The sequence below is a fragment of the Etheostoma spectabile genome, chromosome 4, assembly GCF_008692095.1.
Source record: "Etheostoma spectabile isolate EspeVRDwgs_2016 chromosome 4, UIUC_Espe_1.0, whole genome shotgun sequence".
In the NCBI taxonomy this organism is placed as follows: domain Eukaryota; kingdom Metazoa; phylum Chordata; class Actinopteri; order Perciformes; family Percidae; genus Etheostoma; species Etheostoma spectabile.
In genome coordinates, this window is record NC_045736.1 from 29,421,775 (window position 1) to 29,438,560 (window position 16,786).

Genomic DNA, 16,786 nt, shown 5'->3' on the forward strand with positions numbered 1-16,786 from the left:
TTTTGAGTCACGTTTGAAGGCAGCGTCTCAGCCACTACACTTTACACTTATTTTTTATTATCATCTTTACATTTTACAAACGTGTTAAACATTTATTGAACAGTTTGGCATCAGGAAAAAGTAACAAAAAAAATAAAAAAAATAAAAACTTTCTATCCAGTGAATATTATAGATTAGTTTGAGAAAGAAAAAAAGAAAAGAAACAAATCTCAGCCACTACACCGCTAATCCGCGGCCCCCCTGTTGACGTCACGTCGCTGACTCAGGTACGCATCATCACAGAAACGTAATCTACTACATAATTTTCAGGTGAGTGTCGTTGGATGACTTCCACCTTTACAGCGAAGTGCACTATTGCCACAGCGTAGCCCACGCGATGGCTGTTCAACAGATCGGGACATGCAGAAACAGTTCTTCATAATAATTACTTTAACAAGTTTGGACATGAGCAGATCCCACGGATAGGGATGTAAATAACTTCATTCCTAGCTGGGATTGTAACACCGTCCGTGTGTGTGTGTGTGTGTGTGTGCGCGCGCGCGCGCGCGCGTGTGTCTTGACACTTTGTATGTTGCTCCACCTCCATTGCTTTAAATTTAAGTCGCTATTCAGCCGCCGTGAAGCAGTTTCTCAAGAGGAAGCAGGCAGTAGGCGGACTGTTCTCTTAGTGAGGAGAAACGGAAAGACGATTGACGATGGCAGAGAATAACAAGACGGGCCCAAACCTCCAGGCTGGAGCTGGATTCCTTGCCAAGCGGGTCCAGAAGTCTTTAAATCGAGCTCAGGAGAAGGTGAGCCAGGGAAATCAACTTCCTAAAGTTACTTTGGGTCCGTTTAACTTCCAAACTGTACAGTAGAAGCACTGTCATTAGTTTGGTGCGATATGAGACCAACTTATTGGAGCTTTGTCATCCAGCTTCATCCTACTGTAGTAGGGTATTTTAAGTCATTAGACGCCCTGATGTCATAGGAAACAGACTTTTCTTCAAGATTACTCAAGGGTTTCTTTGGAAACATTAGATGAGGCATCTCTGAAGGGTCTGTAGTTTTTTTAGTATGCAATTTACAACAACTGGTCTCCCAAATTGGGAAAAACAGCTCTTTCGGGGGATTTGTTTGTTGTCTTGTTTCCCTTAGTAGAAATTGTGAAATGAGAGAATGTGTAAGATGTATTAAGATTGCTTATGAAATATGTTGTTATGTAGAGCAGCTGTGGTAATTTCCTAATAGTCCTGTTACCTAGCTCTGTGCCATGTTGTGGCTCATAATGAAATGTTCCATGGGGGGGGGGGAAATCATGTTAAGCCTATTTGCTGGACCTCATCGTAACACAGTGTAAGAACATGTGATACTTCAGAAAAGGGAAAAGCTCTCTATGCAAGCTGCGAACCATGTCATCTAAGCCTTGTCTATTGTATGTTGTTAAACTGTCTACATCTGAACGACTGGACTGTAAATCTGATGCATCAATAAAACTGTAGCTTGGACTTTCCCGTTCTAAGCATCATTCAGGACTCTACAGCTGCGTGTGGACACAAAAGCTGCCACTTCCTGACTGTGCACTTCCTCTCGCTTGCTGAGCCTTTCTCACTCAGTTTGTGGTTGACTTGTTTATTTCACCGCTTTGCCTTGAAAAACCAGCTACAGAAGTTTGCCTGTAGTCAGTAGTTGCTAGACCGAAGTCTATTTTGGGGATTCAGAGATATTTTTTAGTGTGTAAATCATGGATAATGGGAGCATAGGTCTATACATGATAATGAGAGCCTTTGTTGCAGATTTAAAGTTAAAGGTCATGCGCTGTGGTGTTCAGGCTTTCAAACAGCTGCATGCAGCAGTCTATGAAGGCGTAATAGTTTGCTGTGTGTGCCTAATTCTCCTTTTTAATCAGTCTGGCTAGTAATCAGTCATGCTAGAATCCTATGTCTATGTGAGGTTGAAACTTACTGTGACCCTGTCGTCCTCTCAGGTCCTCCAAAAACTGGGCAAAACCATGGAGACCAAGGATGAACAGTTTGAGCTGTGTTTCCAGAGCCTCAACAAACAGCAGGTACAACAACATGCCATCTTTTTTTAACCCTCACGTCGTCCTCGGGTCCAATTTTACCCATTTTCTTCTCTATCAGAAATTTGTGGTTTCTTTCAACCAAATTGTCAAAAACAATAACCTATCAATCTATCTATAATAACAATCTATACAACACTCTTCACAAGTAAAATAAATGATTTAGTTCACTACTTTCATTGAATTTGGGTGTTTTATTCAATTTTATAGCATTTAAAAATAAATTCATAAAAGAATGTTGAAAAAGGTTACGAATGTCGGAAAAAGCTTCAAAAACGTGGAAAAAAAACAACAAACATTCAAAAAAAGCAGAATAAAATTGACAAAAACATCAGAAAAAGTGTTGAGTGGTTGACCAAAATTTTAAATTTTTTAAAGTTTTAATTTTAAATTTTGACCCAGAAAAACAACGGGAAGACAACACAGGGGTCAACATGAAAAGGTCTCTCTACATGCTCACTTCAAGACTCAAAAACGTAACTGTTCTATTGCTGCTGTTGCGTTGAGATGCCAACGCACAAGTTCAGACGACCAGCTCGGCCTTGAGAACAGGAAATACTACAAAGATGAAGCTCTTTCTTAGTTTCTTATCTATTCTGCATACATTCTGCTTGTTATGTCTCCTCTAGATATCTGTACACAAGCATTACCCTTTATATTATAATAAATGAGAGAGTGTATGCTCAGATTCAAGAAACTATCCACATTAAAGATGCCCTGCCACACGTATTTCATTACTTTGTGGTAATGTCTGAAGTTCTACCATAAACTCTGTAACATTGTTTGTGTAAAAAATGCCTTGGTTGTCTTGTTTCAAGCCATTCTAGTGTTGTATGGAAAGCCTGCAGGAAGACTCAGCTAGATTTGGGCCAGTTCTAATTCAAATTCAATGAGCTAAGCTGGCTATCAGCCTCCTTTACCCAGTGCAACTGGGTGAGCTCATGAATATTAATGAGCTCAGGCAACATGACATCAGACTGACCAGTGTTTTTAATTGGCCTGATTTCTCTGCTTATTTCTTTTTAGAGACTAGATCTGACAGAGGAGGTAGCAGTTTATTTTCACATTCACAACATAATACAAACACAAATGGACCTAACATATAAAAAAGAATGCAAATAAAAACATTTTGTGTGGCAGGGCACCTTTAAGGGTCATGAACTAACTTGGCCCAGTTTTGGTCATTGAAAGGACATAAAATGAGACTAACATTGGAAAGAGAAAATTACAGTCATCCTTTTTACAAATAAAGCTTAATATAAAAGAAATCAAAAGCACCATCACACAGTGTTATACACTCAGGGGCTATGTTGCCACTGCCTTGCTTGGTCTGGTATGACCATTAGCTTTATGTGCTAATGTTAGCAAACTTAAATTCAATGTCAAGGTTTATTGTCAGTAAGGAAACATGATGAAGTTCTTCCTTTACTGTCCACAGAATGTCAAACAAAATCTACAATATGTACCACAAATACACAAAATGTATGTACAAAAATAAAGCAACAATAGTAATAAGCAGTGCAAATGTTAAATATGGCTTTATAATGGAAATGTCTCACTTCATGTCTCATTTCTACTTGTGCTACTGTTACACTGTGTTTTAGCATTCATCATTATGTCGTTATTGTGGCCACCATTACTGCTGTCAGGCTAAAAGACCATAGCCTACAGTAGGTTCACGTTTACGTTGCTCAAAGCTTATTCAGTTTTAAATGCAACAACTGTGGTACATATTGGAGGGAAACTGACGAGGACAAGCAGGAAGGAAGTCTACACGCTGACAAGACACACTGCTTTCACTTCACCACAACCATCACCACATCTGATGTTGTGATTATTTTTTTTAAACTTGACGTTGTGGTAAGCATCAGATAAGGTGGATAATATGCAGCTTGGAACTCGATACAGAAAACTTTACACCGTAAACAATGGCAGCCTGCGCTCAAACAGTAGCACACTTATTTTAACATTTGATGTCATTAAGGGAATGACTAAGCATAAATGGCTCGGATCGGCCACAGAGATACTGTTACTGGGTGTCACCGAATTTGACTTTTTCGTAATTTATGTTTTGCTTCTGCACACAGAACGATGGAAGCAGGCTGTTTAAAGATGTCAAAGCCTACCATGCAGCGGTAAAAGGTATGGTCATGAAAGCATATACAGGGTATACATACACACAGCACAGTGTTAACTGAATGCCACTCTTTGCTCTGGAGAATTAGTGAATAATAGGGAAGTGGATTTCTTCTATTCTTGGATCCTGTGTCTGACTTTTGCAATTCTGTCTGCGTTGCCGTGTTGTACAAGAACAAATAAAACCCTGCAGGGAAAATGGCAAACGCAGCATTGCATATGTGATTCATGTGCAAGAAGCTGCTGTGTTTTTGGTTTTGTCAGCCGTTGCTCCTGCATTGTGAGCTCCAGACAGGAAGGCCGTGTTGTTCTGACCTTCTTGGTGTGGGTGTAGCAACAGTGCCACAAACCCTAAAAACATTACCACCACAATGCACTGCACTGCTGATGCTAGATGATAAGATCTTTATGCAGTTATGAATTTTCTTTCCAAGATTTTTTTTTTTTTTTGGTCTAACAATTTTCTGTTTCTTTCCGCAGCCATGCATGAGACGTCCAAGCGACTGTCCCAGACGTTGCGAGACATCTACGAACCAGACTGGAATGGAGGGGAGGACCTTGCTGTCATTACAGAAGTATGTTCATAATGTGTTTTTTTTTTTTTTTGCATGTTTGCTTCAACAGTAATCTGAAAAATTAGGTTCCACCAAGCAGGTGTAAAAACAGTTTGAAATAATTCATATTTTTATTTATAGTATTAATTCATAACAAGAGTTATCTCGAGACACTTTACAGATAGAGTAGGTTTAGACCACACTCCATAATTTACAAGGACCCAACAGACCCTGGCTCTTGGTAGGCGGTGTCTGACGGGCCGGTTGCGGTTGAAATGAATAGTGACAATAACTGTCACAGAAACAGATAATGGAACAGGGACTTAAAAAAAAAATAGTAGTTTGTAGTTCATGGCATAGCTAGCTACTTGGGACCAAATTAGTTGCTATGAAAATACATGCATTAAGACTGGAGTGGTTCCCATTTCACCGGAAGGCATCTATGTACAGTACAGGATAAAGCAGCGTCAATCAGTTTTATGGCTTTTTCTTTCAGTTTTTATGGCTACTTGGGTGCAGAATTCCCAAACAAGCTGCACATCACACACATTAAACATTTTATGGCCTTATAAAGTTTGATGGTTAATATGTCAACGAACAGATACTTATTTACAGATCCAGCAGCAACGCCAGCATTCATTTGGGATCATGAACGTTGTCCAGTTAGAAAGGACCCACCGCGGTGACGTTTTTGGTGGAGCTGTTCATTTAATAGTTTACTTGGAAGAAAGTGAACGTTTACATCAAAACAACAGTATGCGCAGTTAAACTGGACGGGCCCAGTATCCGCTGAATAATTCTACTTGTTGTTAAATTGCAGTGTGAGCTGCAGCCAACGAGGGGCGCGTTTGGTGGCAGGATAATTGAAAAGGCAACCGCAACTTCGTTGTGCATCTGCACTATTACTACGACTGTGATACCGACTAATAGTCTGACATGGCGGACACTACAAAATCAACAGAGTAAACACTGATGTTAATGTTCAAAATGAAATGGAACAGTAAAGTCACATTTGTTTTCAGTTTGACGAATTTGTCAGAAACCAATGCAGTGCCCGTTCAAAACGTGCCAGTTGGTAACCGACCGATTGCTTGGCTTCTGGTATTGCTGCTTGCAGCTTTCTTGAGAACCCATCTCTGAAATCAGCTTCTCACTTGACACTACGCTTCCTTGGGTCCTGAGCAATACATCTGCCAGGTCATAGTTGCGTCTCCTAGCAATGCTAGAGTATACACTTCATTTGCCGACTGCTAGCTACTTGGGACCAAGCTATTTCCAGGATCAAACCTGTCATTCCAACTTTTTACATTGCTGATGCATGAAATGTTTGAGTTACCTACAATGTACAATTTCCTCTTTCCTTATCTGTTCTTGAATGTACAGTACACCTGCCAAATGTGGGGTCAAACGGGTGAGCGGTTGTTGAGAAAATCTACAGACGACATGTAATAAAGGAGATTTTAGTTAAACCGATTTGGACGTATGAAAAACCATCATGAAATATTGGAGCTCAACTGAAAAGAAATAGCATGTTGTTTTGTCTGCTACAGCATACCTTTCTGCTCTGTAAATCATCTAGTCCTGTGTTCTCCTTTTAGAAAATAAGTCTGTAATACAATTTTTTGCTTTCATAACGGCTCCCCTTAGTTTTGCATTAATTCGATGGAATACCGTACCGATAGCCGTCAATACTTGGTTATCGACGACGGAGACCTTATTTGGATACGGCCAATCAAATCTTGCACATTGCAGTAACGTCTGTGTTCTGTCATAGGCAGAGGACAAGGTCAAGGAGCCAGAGAGCAGACACAGCAAGAGCCACACACTGAACAACACCCACATTAGCTTTCCTTATCTCACAAACATGGACACACGTCTTGTCCTCCCCCTCAGCTGGTTGAACGAGTCATCAAACACATTCACCGGGGAAAAGTGCACTGCTAATGTCTTTTCACAGACTAGATCTTACTTTTCTTTTTTTAACAATAAAAATAATAACGTTAAATGGTGTCTGTACTTAAACTTGTCTTTGACTCTGCATTGGACCAAATATTTTAGTTGATCTTGACCGAGTCCAGCTCTGGTGTTTTGCTAAAGTTTACTGTTCAGTTCAAGAATGGGAACATTTCCATTTTTTTTGGTGACACCTTTGTTGCTTGTTATCTGTCACAATTTCCATCGGCAGGGCAACATGATCTTGTTACACCAGAATAACATCCAAAATGTGAAGTTGCACTTCTGCTTTAGGGAACGTCAGTGAAATTGTTATACTTAAAGTAAATAATTTGGCCTAATATGATCCTTTAGTGTGTAACTCTGCACTTCCTTTTTGATTATCACACATTAATAAAGCAAAGTGATCCTCTTTAAATTAGAAGATATACCATCTCTGGCATCAAAAATAATAAACCGGTAAGGAAGTGGTTTTGATGAGGATTCTTTTGTCTGTCTCGGTCTTGACTGTCTCTTATTTGGACTCTGTCTCGACTAGTCCTGGCCTTGGACTTGTCAAAGGACTCTACAAAGGTGGACTTGACTACAGCCCTGTCCTTGCTTAAATAATGTTCATGGTTTGGTCAAAATTGTTTAGTATTTAGAGCCACTTGTTACAGTTTATCTGATGCTATATGACGTTGCTCCGTTGCTGCCCGAAATTTGGCCGGATGTCCATTTTCTTCCAGTCTCTTTGTGTTGGCTTTCTAAATTCTGGTCATTTTTTAACATCATTTATTCATGACTAAAGTAGGCTGTAGTCCACTTGGAAGTTGGAACATGTACCATTGTAACATCTCACAACTCTAAATAGGCCTAGGCATACACTTACTCATTTAGCCTATAAATAGGCCTAATTGCCAGAAGCCAGCCTCCGTTTCACCTCCTCAGTATCCATTTTTGCGTATCACCTGGCTGCTTATTTGCCGCCTGACCCTGGAGCGCTAGCCCAAGCCTGTGTAAAATGATAGAAATTAAGACCAAAGTCGACCAAACCTGTCGGGTCTCGTTGGGTTCAGGCAAAGATCTTTAGCTTTAACGTGGACTTGCCAGACCCTATTCCGCAGCGCTGTGGAGGAAGGACTAGCAGAGCGACACTAATGTGATGTCAACTATGTATCTTAGAGTGAAGACTTGCTGTGGAACGACTACGAAGAGAAACTAAGTGACCAGATAGTCCGCACCATGGAGAACTATACGAGCCAGTTCCCTGAGGTCAAGGTAATGATGATGCATTTAAACTTGAATCAGTTCCTGCTAAACTGCATCCAAATACTAGAATGTGCTTCCGGGCCTCTTGGATTACACCCGTCTGATTTAGATGACACACGCAGTTATCCATTCTCTCACTGCCGGACGACATACTCACTTAAACTCTTTGTGTTTTAGGAACGGGTCGCCAAACGCGGTCGCAAGCTGGTGGACTATGATTCAGCACGTCACCACCTGGAAGCGCTCCAGAGTGCCAAGAAAAAGGATGAGGGCAAAATAACAAAGGTAGCGTTAGTATAACACCACACAAAGCACAGAAATAACTTGTGTGCAACAAGTGTTGGCTGATGAGAGTGGTTTCCAGTTGGAAGTGTTTTATACAAATCTACTTTTGAATCCTCATCAACAGGCAGAGGAAGAGTTCAACAAAACCCAGAATGTCTTTGAAGAAATAAATAACGAGCTGAGGGAGGAGCTGCCGGTTCTCTATCAGAGGTATGGTTGAATTTAACATGGTCGGAGATAACACTTTGTAGATTTTCATAGTCTAGGTTTTGGATCCCAATAAGTAAAGTAAGAATATCTGTGTATGAATGCGCAAGGGTCGTATTGGGCATTCAAGACTAACAAGACACAGCCGGGTTATTTGGAACATAAGCCAAATGCAAAGTGTGTGCACATATGCAAATAAGCAATTTAAGTGGTTTTATTATTTAAAAAAAAAAGAAAAAAATCTTGATCCATTTCCCACCTTTTTTGGGTAGGTGTTCAGATACTAAATGAGAATAAATCTGAAATTGCACGCACACAAGCACACGCATTATTATGAAAGTAAGATCATGTATACTTCCCAGTGGGAAATTTACCTTGTACATCAGTCTCTGCAGTATTAAATTACAGCAAAAAAAATGATAGAAATGCAGTATTTTATTGATTTTTGCATTATTATTATTTAAAAAGTGGTTAATGCCAATATTAGACAGAATAATGACACTAAATGATGGGAGAGAGGGATAGAAAATGATGTGCAACAAAGACTGGACATACTCTGGGAACTTTATGGTTCATGGTCTGCAGCTTTACCAAAAGGTGAAAAAACTTTCATGACTTTCATGATGAGAGTACAACAAAAAAGAAAATGTGGGTCAGTTGTGTAAATGAGCATTTCCGTCCTGTACAGGTGGAATTAGTGCAAGCAGACATTTCCAAATGTGTGAATAACTAACAACAAAACTGAGCTCGGCTTGCAACATATTTTAGAAGGTCATACAAATTAACTGAAAGATGAACTGAGAGCTATTCTTTTGTCTCTGTAGCCGGATAGGTTGCTATGTGACGGTGTTCCAAAACGTATCGAACCTGAGAGACGTCTTCTATAAGGAAATGAGCGTGGTAAGATATAACGCACATCCTTTATTTCCTCACGCTCATACATGGTAAAATATTTAAGTTGAGGCTGGGCGATATCACAATATCACTGACCAAATACCTCGATGTTGATATTGTGGAGTTGACAGTTGGTGCTTTAAGAAAATTACACATACATTTTAGATAAAATAATCATCAATAATGTGGATATAATGACTAAGTGGTTAAATGCATATAGAAGAACATCTAGAGCACTCTGGTAAGTTCAGAAAGGGAAATCACTTTACTTTAATGCAGCCTTTAAGAACCAGGAAAAGACACCATTTACCACACAAGGATATCACGATATCCAAAATCTAAGATGATCTCTAGACTCCTACCACGATATCAATAAAATATCAACATATTGCCCAGCCCTAACTTAGGTGTGGAAAAAAAAAAATCCCATGATATCTATTCCAACTGCATCTTTAAATATAAGTATGGTGTTTCAAATTTGTGTGCTTATGTTGGACTTTGTGTTGCAGCTGAACCATGACCTGTACAATGTGATGAAGAAACTGGAGACTCAACACTCGGGAAAAGCTTTCATCATCAAGGGTCTCAACAGGTACCGTAAGGCGCTGTGGAGCACAGGTTTCCTCATCTGTGGTTACAGTGTTCCCAACAAGAATATACTGTCTAGTAACTAAATAGCACACTTTCAAAATGAACACTACAACACTATTCAGGTAGACTTTTACCTACACCTATCTATGTGTAAGCCCAAAAATAATGAATGGACTTTTCCTTCAAATAGCACGTCAAGCAAGTCAAAGAAGAGAAAGTCCCTGGTTATCTCCAATCCCATCCCTTGCAACACAGCTTTCCCAACCGACCACGTCTCCATGCATTCCTCCACTGAAAATGGAAAAGACGCTGTTCCCTCTTCCACTGTCAAACGAACTGAAAGCATCTGTGAAGAAACCGGCCCGCCAGAAGAAAGCAGTGTCTCATCCAAAGATGTCAACTCGTCAGACTCCGATCTCAGCTCCAGCGGTGCCAACACACCTAAGAGGCGGTCGGTATGTGACAATGACAACGGCAAGAGGAGCACAGGGAGTCAAAGTCCAGCGGAGGTCGATGCAGATGCAGTCGCAGATGCAGATGCAGTCGCAGATGCAGATGCAGATGCAGATGCAGATGCAGATGCAGACGCAGACGCAGACGCAGATGCAGATGCAGATGCAGATCCAGACGCAGAAGCTGAACTTGCGGCAAACCAGTCAGATGACTCCGGGGTAAGTGTACCAAAGTCAGAGGCGGAAAGTCAGGAAGTGTCCAATCCCTCTGACTCTGCAGATAGTACCCCCCAGAGTCCAGAGCAGGAGAATGTGAGTGATCCACCATCAGTGAAAGAAAATCCCAAACCTGTACCGGTTCCTGCCCCTCGCGTCTCCTTCCACTCCAAAGATAGACACCCCCTCTTAACCGCTAAGGAGCAGAAGGAGACGGACGAGGAAGAATCAGTCAACCAGGAGACAGCTGACCCGGGCCATGACTCCAGTTCCCACAATCCACCAGGCTTTCTTTACAAGGTACATGACTACAATTAAAGGAAGACTTTAACAATTTGATAATTTAAGTTTCATAGCTTGCTTTCTGATGCTGAGATAAGAAGATCCATCTCATGTCGTGTCTTAAAAGAGTGCTCCACCAATTTAGCATTGCACTTCTATATAAGAGTCTGACTGATGGACTGTTTGGAGAGATATTTTTTCTTTTATTCTATGTAGTTGTCTAAACCTGACTACATTACCCACAATGTAAAAAATTAATTTCTCCACAACCCCAGTTTGCGCAACATTTTTTTCTCAAGTGCAGTAGTACTCCCCAAAACCTGTAATCATACTGTGATGTGTGCATGTGGTGGAGTTCCCCTTTAAGTACAGAGCTGGAGTCAGTATGTTGGCTTAATGTAAAGACCGGTCATGGGGGGGGGACACCTTGCCAGGCTAAAGTTTAAAAGCTTGGCCTACAAGCACCTTTTTTAAATTTAAATGAATATTTTTTTGTGCATGATGATGACCTTCCGAAATATCTGTTTCTACCTCCACTCCAAGACAAAGGATGTGAAAAACATGACCTTTTTGTAGTTGCTCGCAATATTTGAAAAAAAAAAAAAAACAATTGTACTGAAAGTCCCTGATAAAAACTTTTGCCTGTGTTTTTTTTCTGTGTATTTGTATGTATCCACAGTCTCAGGGATACTGTGTTTGCAAATATTAGTACTAGAAAACTGTTTTAAATCTGTGAGCACCGCTAACAAAATATGTTTACCTCCCAATGTATTGAGTTGGAACACATCTCCGATATCTCCAAACCTGGAAACTGTTATTTAAACCTTTAGGTGAACTGTTTTAAAAGTAACTTTGTTTTGTTTTTTACACCAGGGGGTGGCGTTGGAGAGCCATGCAGCGTCTGAAGACGGTCTGCTCCAGTTTGAACAGGGCGACATCATCTTGGTGCTTGCTGACACTCTAGAGGTTTGTGTGCGTTCTTGTACAGCAGCGCTCACTTTGCTGTAAAGTCTGCATCTTTTTGTGGATTGTGGACTCCTCTCTGGCTCTTAGCCGCTTCGTGAAAGGAAACTCTCTGAACTTTTAGTGCCATTCGGACTTCTGATGGGGCTAAAAAGACAGTTTGTGAATCTGACCCCAACATTTTGTGTCAGTCCTCTAAATAGAAGGAAATCGCACCAAAAGAAAACACTCGTTGACAAATTATCTGATCAAAGGGTGGATTTGTTGTCTTAAAATCTTACATGTGTTACATGTGATGTCTTGCAGCAGGAAGGCCTGGTGAGGGGGATCAGGGAGGAGAGCTGGAACCAGCACAGGGAACTACAAAACCACTCTGGGATCTTCTTGGAAAAACTCCTCCGGCCTGTCGATGCAGAGTGAGGCAATAGTTGCTCCTTGGTCTGTAATTCTGTTTTTTTCCTTTTTGAGCAGTTGGTGATTCCTCTCACACCCCCCCCCCCCCCCCCCCCCCCCCCCCCCCCCCCCCACACACACCACCACACAGGGCGTGAACCCATCTGTTGTGTGTGCAGAAGCTGTACAAACAGATGATCACAAGTCCCACGTGGTGCCTCACATGCTATGATGTTGCAACTTGTGGAACAAAAGTGACGCTTTAGAACATTTTGTAAGAGATGTTTGGATTGTTTGATGTTACAGTATTTTTGCTCTTTTTGGATTTTCAAAGTTTTTCTGTGAAACACTGTGAAGCAACAAACGTTTTTTTTATACAGATGATGCAATGATCTTGTGTAAAATTTTCAAATAAAGTTCTAAAATAAAGAGAAGAATATGTCCTTGTATGAAATTCTGCGGATGTGAAACAGCAAGGTTTAAACAAAGGAAATTGTTGCTGTAGGACTGCAGATAAACAGCCTGAGGTTGGGAAAAACTACAATGATTCACCACAATGGAATGTGAAAATATTGTCAAGACCTGGTAACTGCGACATGCTGACTGACTGACCGAGATGAGTTTACGGAAGAAAGGTCTGTCATGTATAAAAACATACTGAGCTGGGCCTCACTTCTGGTTTGACAGTTCTACTGTGTGGAAATCAGAGCCTAAAGTGTGTTGGAGTTTCTACTTAGCACCAGCTGGTTGAGAACAATAATTTATTAATTTTTCAAGGGAAATGTCACTCTTAGAACACACAAGCTTGAATTACACACACATGCTCAGTACCTATACATGTACATAGTTCCCAACCCAACTCCCTCCAGAATGAGCTGCACCCATCCAATGATGAGGTTACACCAAAAGGGGGAGTTGAAGGGTAGGATAGAGATAACTGTAGCTAGAAGGCAGCTGTGGATCATGGGCTGGGATTGTCTGGTTGGGTTTGGTGCCCCACTAAACCCTGAATATAATGCTTTACTATAAAGGAAGTTCATACTAAGGTATTTTGAACTTCTAAAAGTAATTTTGAAAAAAGTATTGCTTTCAAGTACTTTATAGAAGACTGCTCTCATGACCTCAGTAGAGTGGGGATACCTGAACCGAGCCCGACGGGACCAGACGGGCCGGGATCAGACAGACATTTAGAAATGATGTTTGGGTTTGTTTTGGGCTTGGTGACATCAGCATGATAAGGAATTTGTTGTAAAATGGTGCAGTGGCTCCTTTGGGAGGGGCTAGTGTGTGTGGATGTCACCTCAGGTGATCAATGAGACAAACGTCTGCAAAGTGGGAACCACTTTTAAAAAAAAAAAAGGATGCCCGGGGTCTCTTCGGTTATCAGATGTTCCACTGCTGCATGTATCTGTCAAAGTCTCTATTATTGGAGTAAACCTTATTCTGCACCATTCCTGCTATATGAAGTCACCCCAGTGACACAGGGACTCAGTTTAATATTGGCCTAACTCCTCTTTGCCCCTGAGTCCAGGAAGCAGAGCATGAGATCAGTTTAAATAGCAAAGTTAGAGTTTTTATTTGATTTGCTTATGAAATAACATCTGGACATGAAGTGGTTAACAGCTTAAACAGCCTCTGGTTTACAGCTGTTAGGTTTTGCCAATGAAGCAAAGCTAAAATATTTACCATAATCATTACTGGTTAACTTACAGCTTACATGTTTTCAGGTTTATGTCGGCATGGTCACGGGTTGATATTTTCTTGGTGCTTCTTATCAAAAACAGAATATTGAAGTAGTTATGTTGCACCTCCTTTCTGAACATACTTTATTCTCAACTTCCTTAACAAAAACATTCTTTCTGTTGCAGTGAAAATGTGCCAGTGACCGATATCTGACAGAGATACCAGACATTATTATAATTTACTGTGGACACTTCATAGGGGAATGTTTTCCAGGCAACCTGTGGGAATAGACACTGAGAGATCAGGACAAGGCCAGCAACACACAAGCCTCCCCTTCTGATAAAAATCAAACAGTAACTGAGATTGTGTTATTTATAGAGTTGCTCTGTCACTGAAAGGTCAATATTGAAACGTGATATTCACAGTGGTAGACTCCGGGCTGTGCTCCAATATGAACATAATGCATTGTTACTTGTCTTTTTCTCAATGAGAGGCCTTTATCTGGGTGAACATCTCAGAGGCCTGTTTTGTCTCTGCTGGGCTCTTTCTGCACGGTTATTTGCAGCTCAAATGATGTTTGAAAGACACATGGTTTCTTATACGCCCATCACAAGAAGCCCCTTACTGCAATATCTTTGACATAATCACAGAATGTGTAAGTTGAGTTATAGTTAAATGCAAATAGCTCCATTGTCATTATCAACCCTATTACCAATGTGAGTTGTAACATTAGCTACTGTGGTGAACCACAGTGAGTTGTGAACGAAACTCTGGTAGTCCAGCTAAACTCCTCCCTTAGCTCCGCCCCCTGCCCAGGTGCTTTATAGAAGGCCTCAGTTGGGTCAGTTGAGCCTTTTGCTGGTCCCTGGTGGTGGTTTCCTGCTGAAGGTGGTGATTAGAGTCCCCATTTATAGTCTTTCCTAGAGATTTAAAGTTGTCCCTCTGAACTAACATGTGCCTTTTTGTCTTTTAGGTTCACCTGTTGCTGTTCTGCTTTGCATTTGTTGTTAGTGTTGCCTTTTCTTAATTACCTTTGAATATATTTGTTGTTTTGCTTGAGTGTGAGTTCTGAGATTGTTCAGTTACTAAACGGGTTGTTTTTAAGGTAATTTTTGAGTCTTTGTTTCAGGAACGTCATTCTTTTGTCCCCTTGTATTTTTGGTGTGGCCTGGGTGTCTTCAGGTGGGTGGCTAGGCACCGTGTTGGAACCTCGCTCCCCGGGATTGTTTTAGTGCTTTTAGTTTGCTTGTAGTTTGTAGTGTTGCACTCCCAGACTAGGGAGATGGAGTATTCTTTCCTGTAGTCTGCCCCCACTGAAGTCCCAGCCTACTGACTTGAGTTTATTAGATGTATTTCATTATAGTTGTAGTATTGTTATAGTTGTCTTATTTTTAGATAATTGTTAATATTTGTTTTACCAACTGTCTCTGCTTCATCAGTTTTGACCCTGTGCCCTTATTAGAATTGGGTTTTCATATCCTGGGTGCAAGTCCCCAGGTGGTTTTGGTTCCCAAGTTAGTTCCTTCCCTTAGTTATCTTTAGTTCTCCTTTTTAGTATTTGTAATTAAATATTCCACTCCTCGCCACACTACCATGGATTAAAGCTACAGTGCATGGTTTCTATTGCCCCTGAGGAATTCTAAGTAATTAAAACCAAACTGTTGGTGCGTCCCCATGATTCAAACCTTCTGTGATTGGGCACCACCCCCACCCCTCCAGAGTTGCTAGTAGCCAAGGACACGGAGGATTAAAAAAACATCATGGTCTTTTCAGAAGAGGCTATACCTCCCTTTTGGCTTCTGCATGGAAAAGTCATCTGACGCCACAATCTTCTAAACACGCTGAGAAATCCAGAGAGTTGTATGGAGCGGAGGGCTTGAATGTAACTGATGTTCAATAATGTCAAAAAGTTACTAAACCTTGTGTTTTAGCCAGTGAAACTAACAAAGGACATTTGAAGAGGCCTAATGGTACAACTTAGACAAAGTGTAAGATTTTTAAAATGGTCTTACAAGTAAAAAAGCAAATGTTTTAAGGTAATTACCATTTTCATTTAACCAACCAAATGCTTTCTGAAAGAAGCCTGGTGTCTAGTTTTTTTTTTTTTTTTTTTTTTTTTTTTTTTTTTTTTTTTTTTTTTTTTTTCTTTTTTTTTTATTAGTCCCCAATGGGATTACTGCACTACACTCTGTGTACACACTTTTTGTTAGTACTCACACACAGGCCTGAAATACACACACATGCTCAGGACCCATACATGCACTATACATGGAGAGATGTCAGAGTGTGCATTGTAGTCCATTTTTGTTTAGGGTCATCTATTCATTTTGATAAATGTTAGAACTTTGTATACATAACTTTGTAATTCAAACATTTCATTGTTCTTATATCACTACCTATCCTGATTTAGAAATTTGGGCTGTACCTTGTGTAATTGTTTACATTTTTCTCAGAATGTAGACAGACTATATCATAAGACATAGTGAAATGGCTGAATGTGCTTTGTACATCAAGTTACACCAGCTCGAGTTAAAAGATCAGTCCTAGGTCAATCAATAACCCCTCTTCATCCTGGCCACGTGTATTTCATTACTTTGTGGTAATGTCTAAAGTTGTACCATGGACTCTGTATACTTTTTTTTTTTTTTTTTAGTGTGTGAAAAAATGCCTCGGTTACCTTGTTTCAAGCCATTCTAGTGTGGTATAGGAAGACTCAGATTGATTTGTGCCAGTTCTCATTAATATTCAATGTGTAAGCGGCTTGATTCTGATTGGCTAAAAGCTAGCCAATGAGACTGGCTATTAGCATCTGTTACCAGCGCAACTGGGCGAGCTCTTGAATAGTAATGAGCTCAGGCAACATG

General features: G+C 40.5%; 1 protein-coding gene across 3 annotated transcripts; it reads left to right on the plus strand.

Moving 5' to 3' along the window:
• Positions 1 to 290: 290 nt before the first annotated feature.
• Positions 291 to 12,342, plus strand: bin2b (bridging integrator 2b). Of its 3 annotated transcripts, XM_032513017.1 has the most exons (13): positions 291 to 309; positions 624 to 791; positions 1,967 to 2,047; positions 4,150 to 4,204; positions 4,679 to 4,773; positions 7,870 to 7,965; positions 8,134 to 8,241; positions 8,366 to 8,451; positions 9,273 to 9,348; positions 9,852 to 9,934; positions 10,124 to 10,901; positions 11,757 to 11,849; positions 12,153 to 12,342. In XM_032513017.1, exons 2-13 carry the CDS (start codon positions 696 to 698, stop codon positions 12,264 to 12,266), a joined length of 1,761 nt encoding a protein of 586 aa, XP_032368908.1. In that variant the 5' UTR covers positions 291 to 309; positions 624 to 695; the 3' UTR covers positions 12,267 to 12,342. The 3 variants fall into 3 exon arrangements, with proteins under 3 accessions (XP_032368908.1, XP_032368909.1, XP_032368907.1); XM_032513018.1 differs by lacking the exon at positions 291 to 309 and having other exon boundaries at positions 531 to 791; positions 12,156 to 12,327; XM_032513016.1 differs by lacking the exon at positions 291 to 309 and having other exon boundaries at positions 532 to 791.
• The last annotated feature ends 4,444 nt before the right edge of the window (positions 12,343 to 16,786 follow it).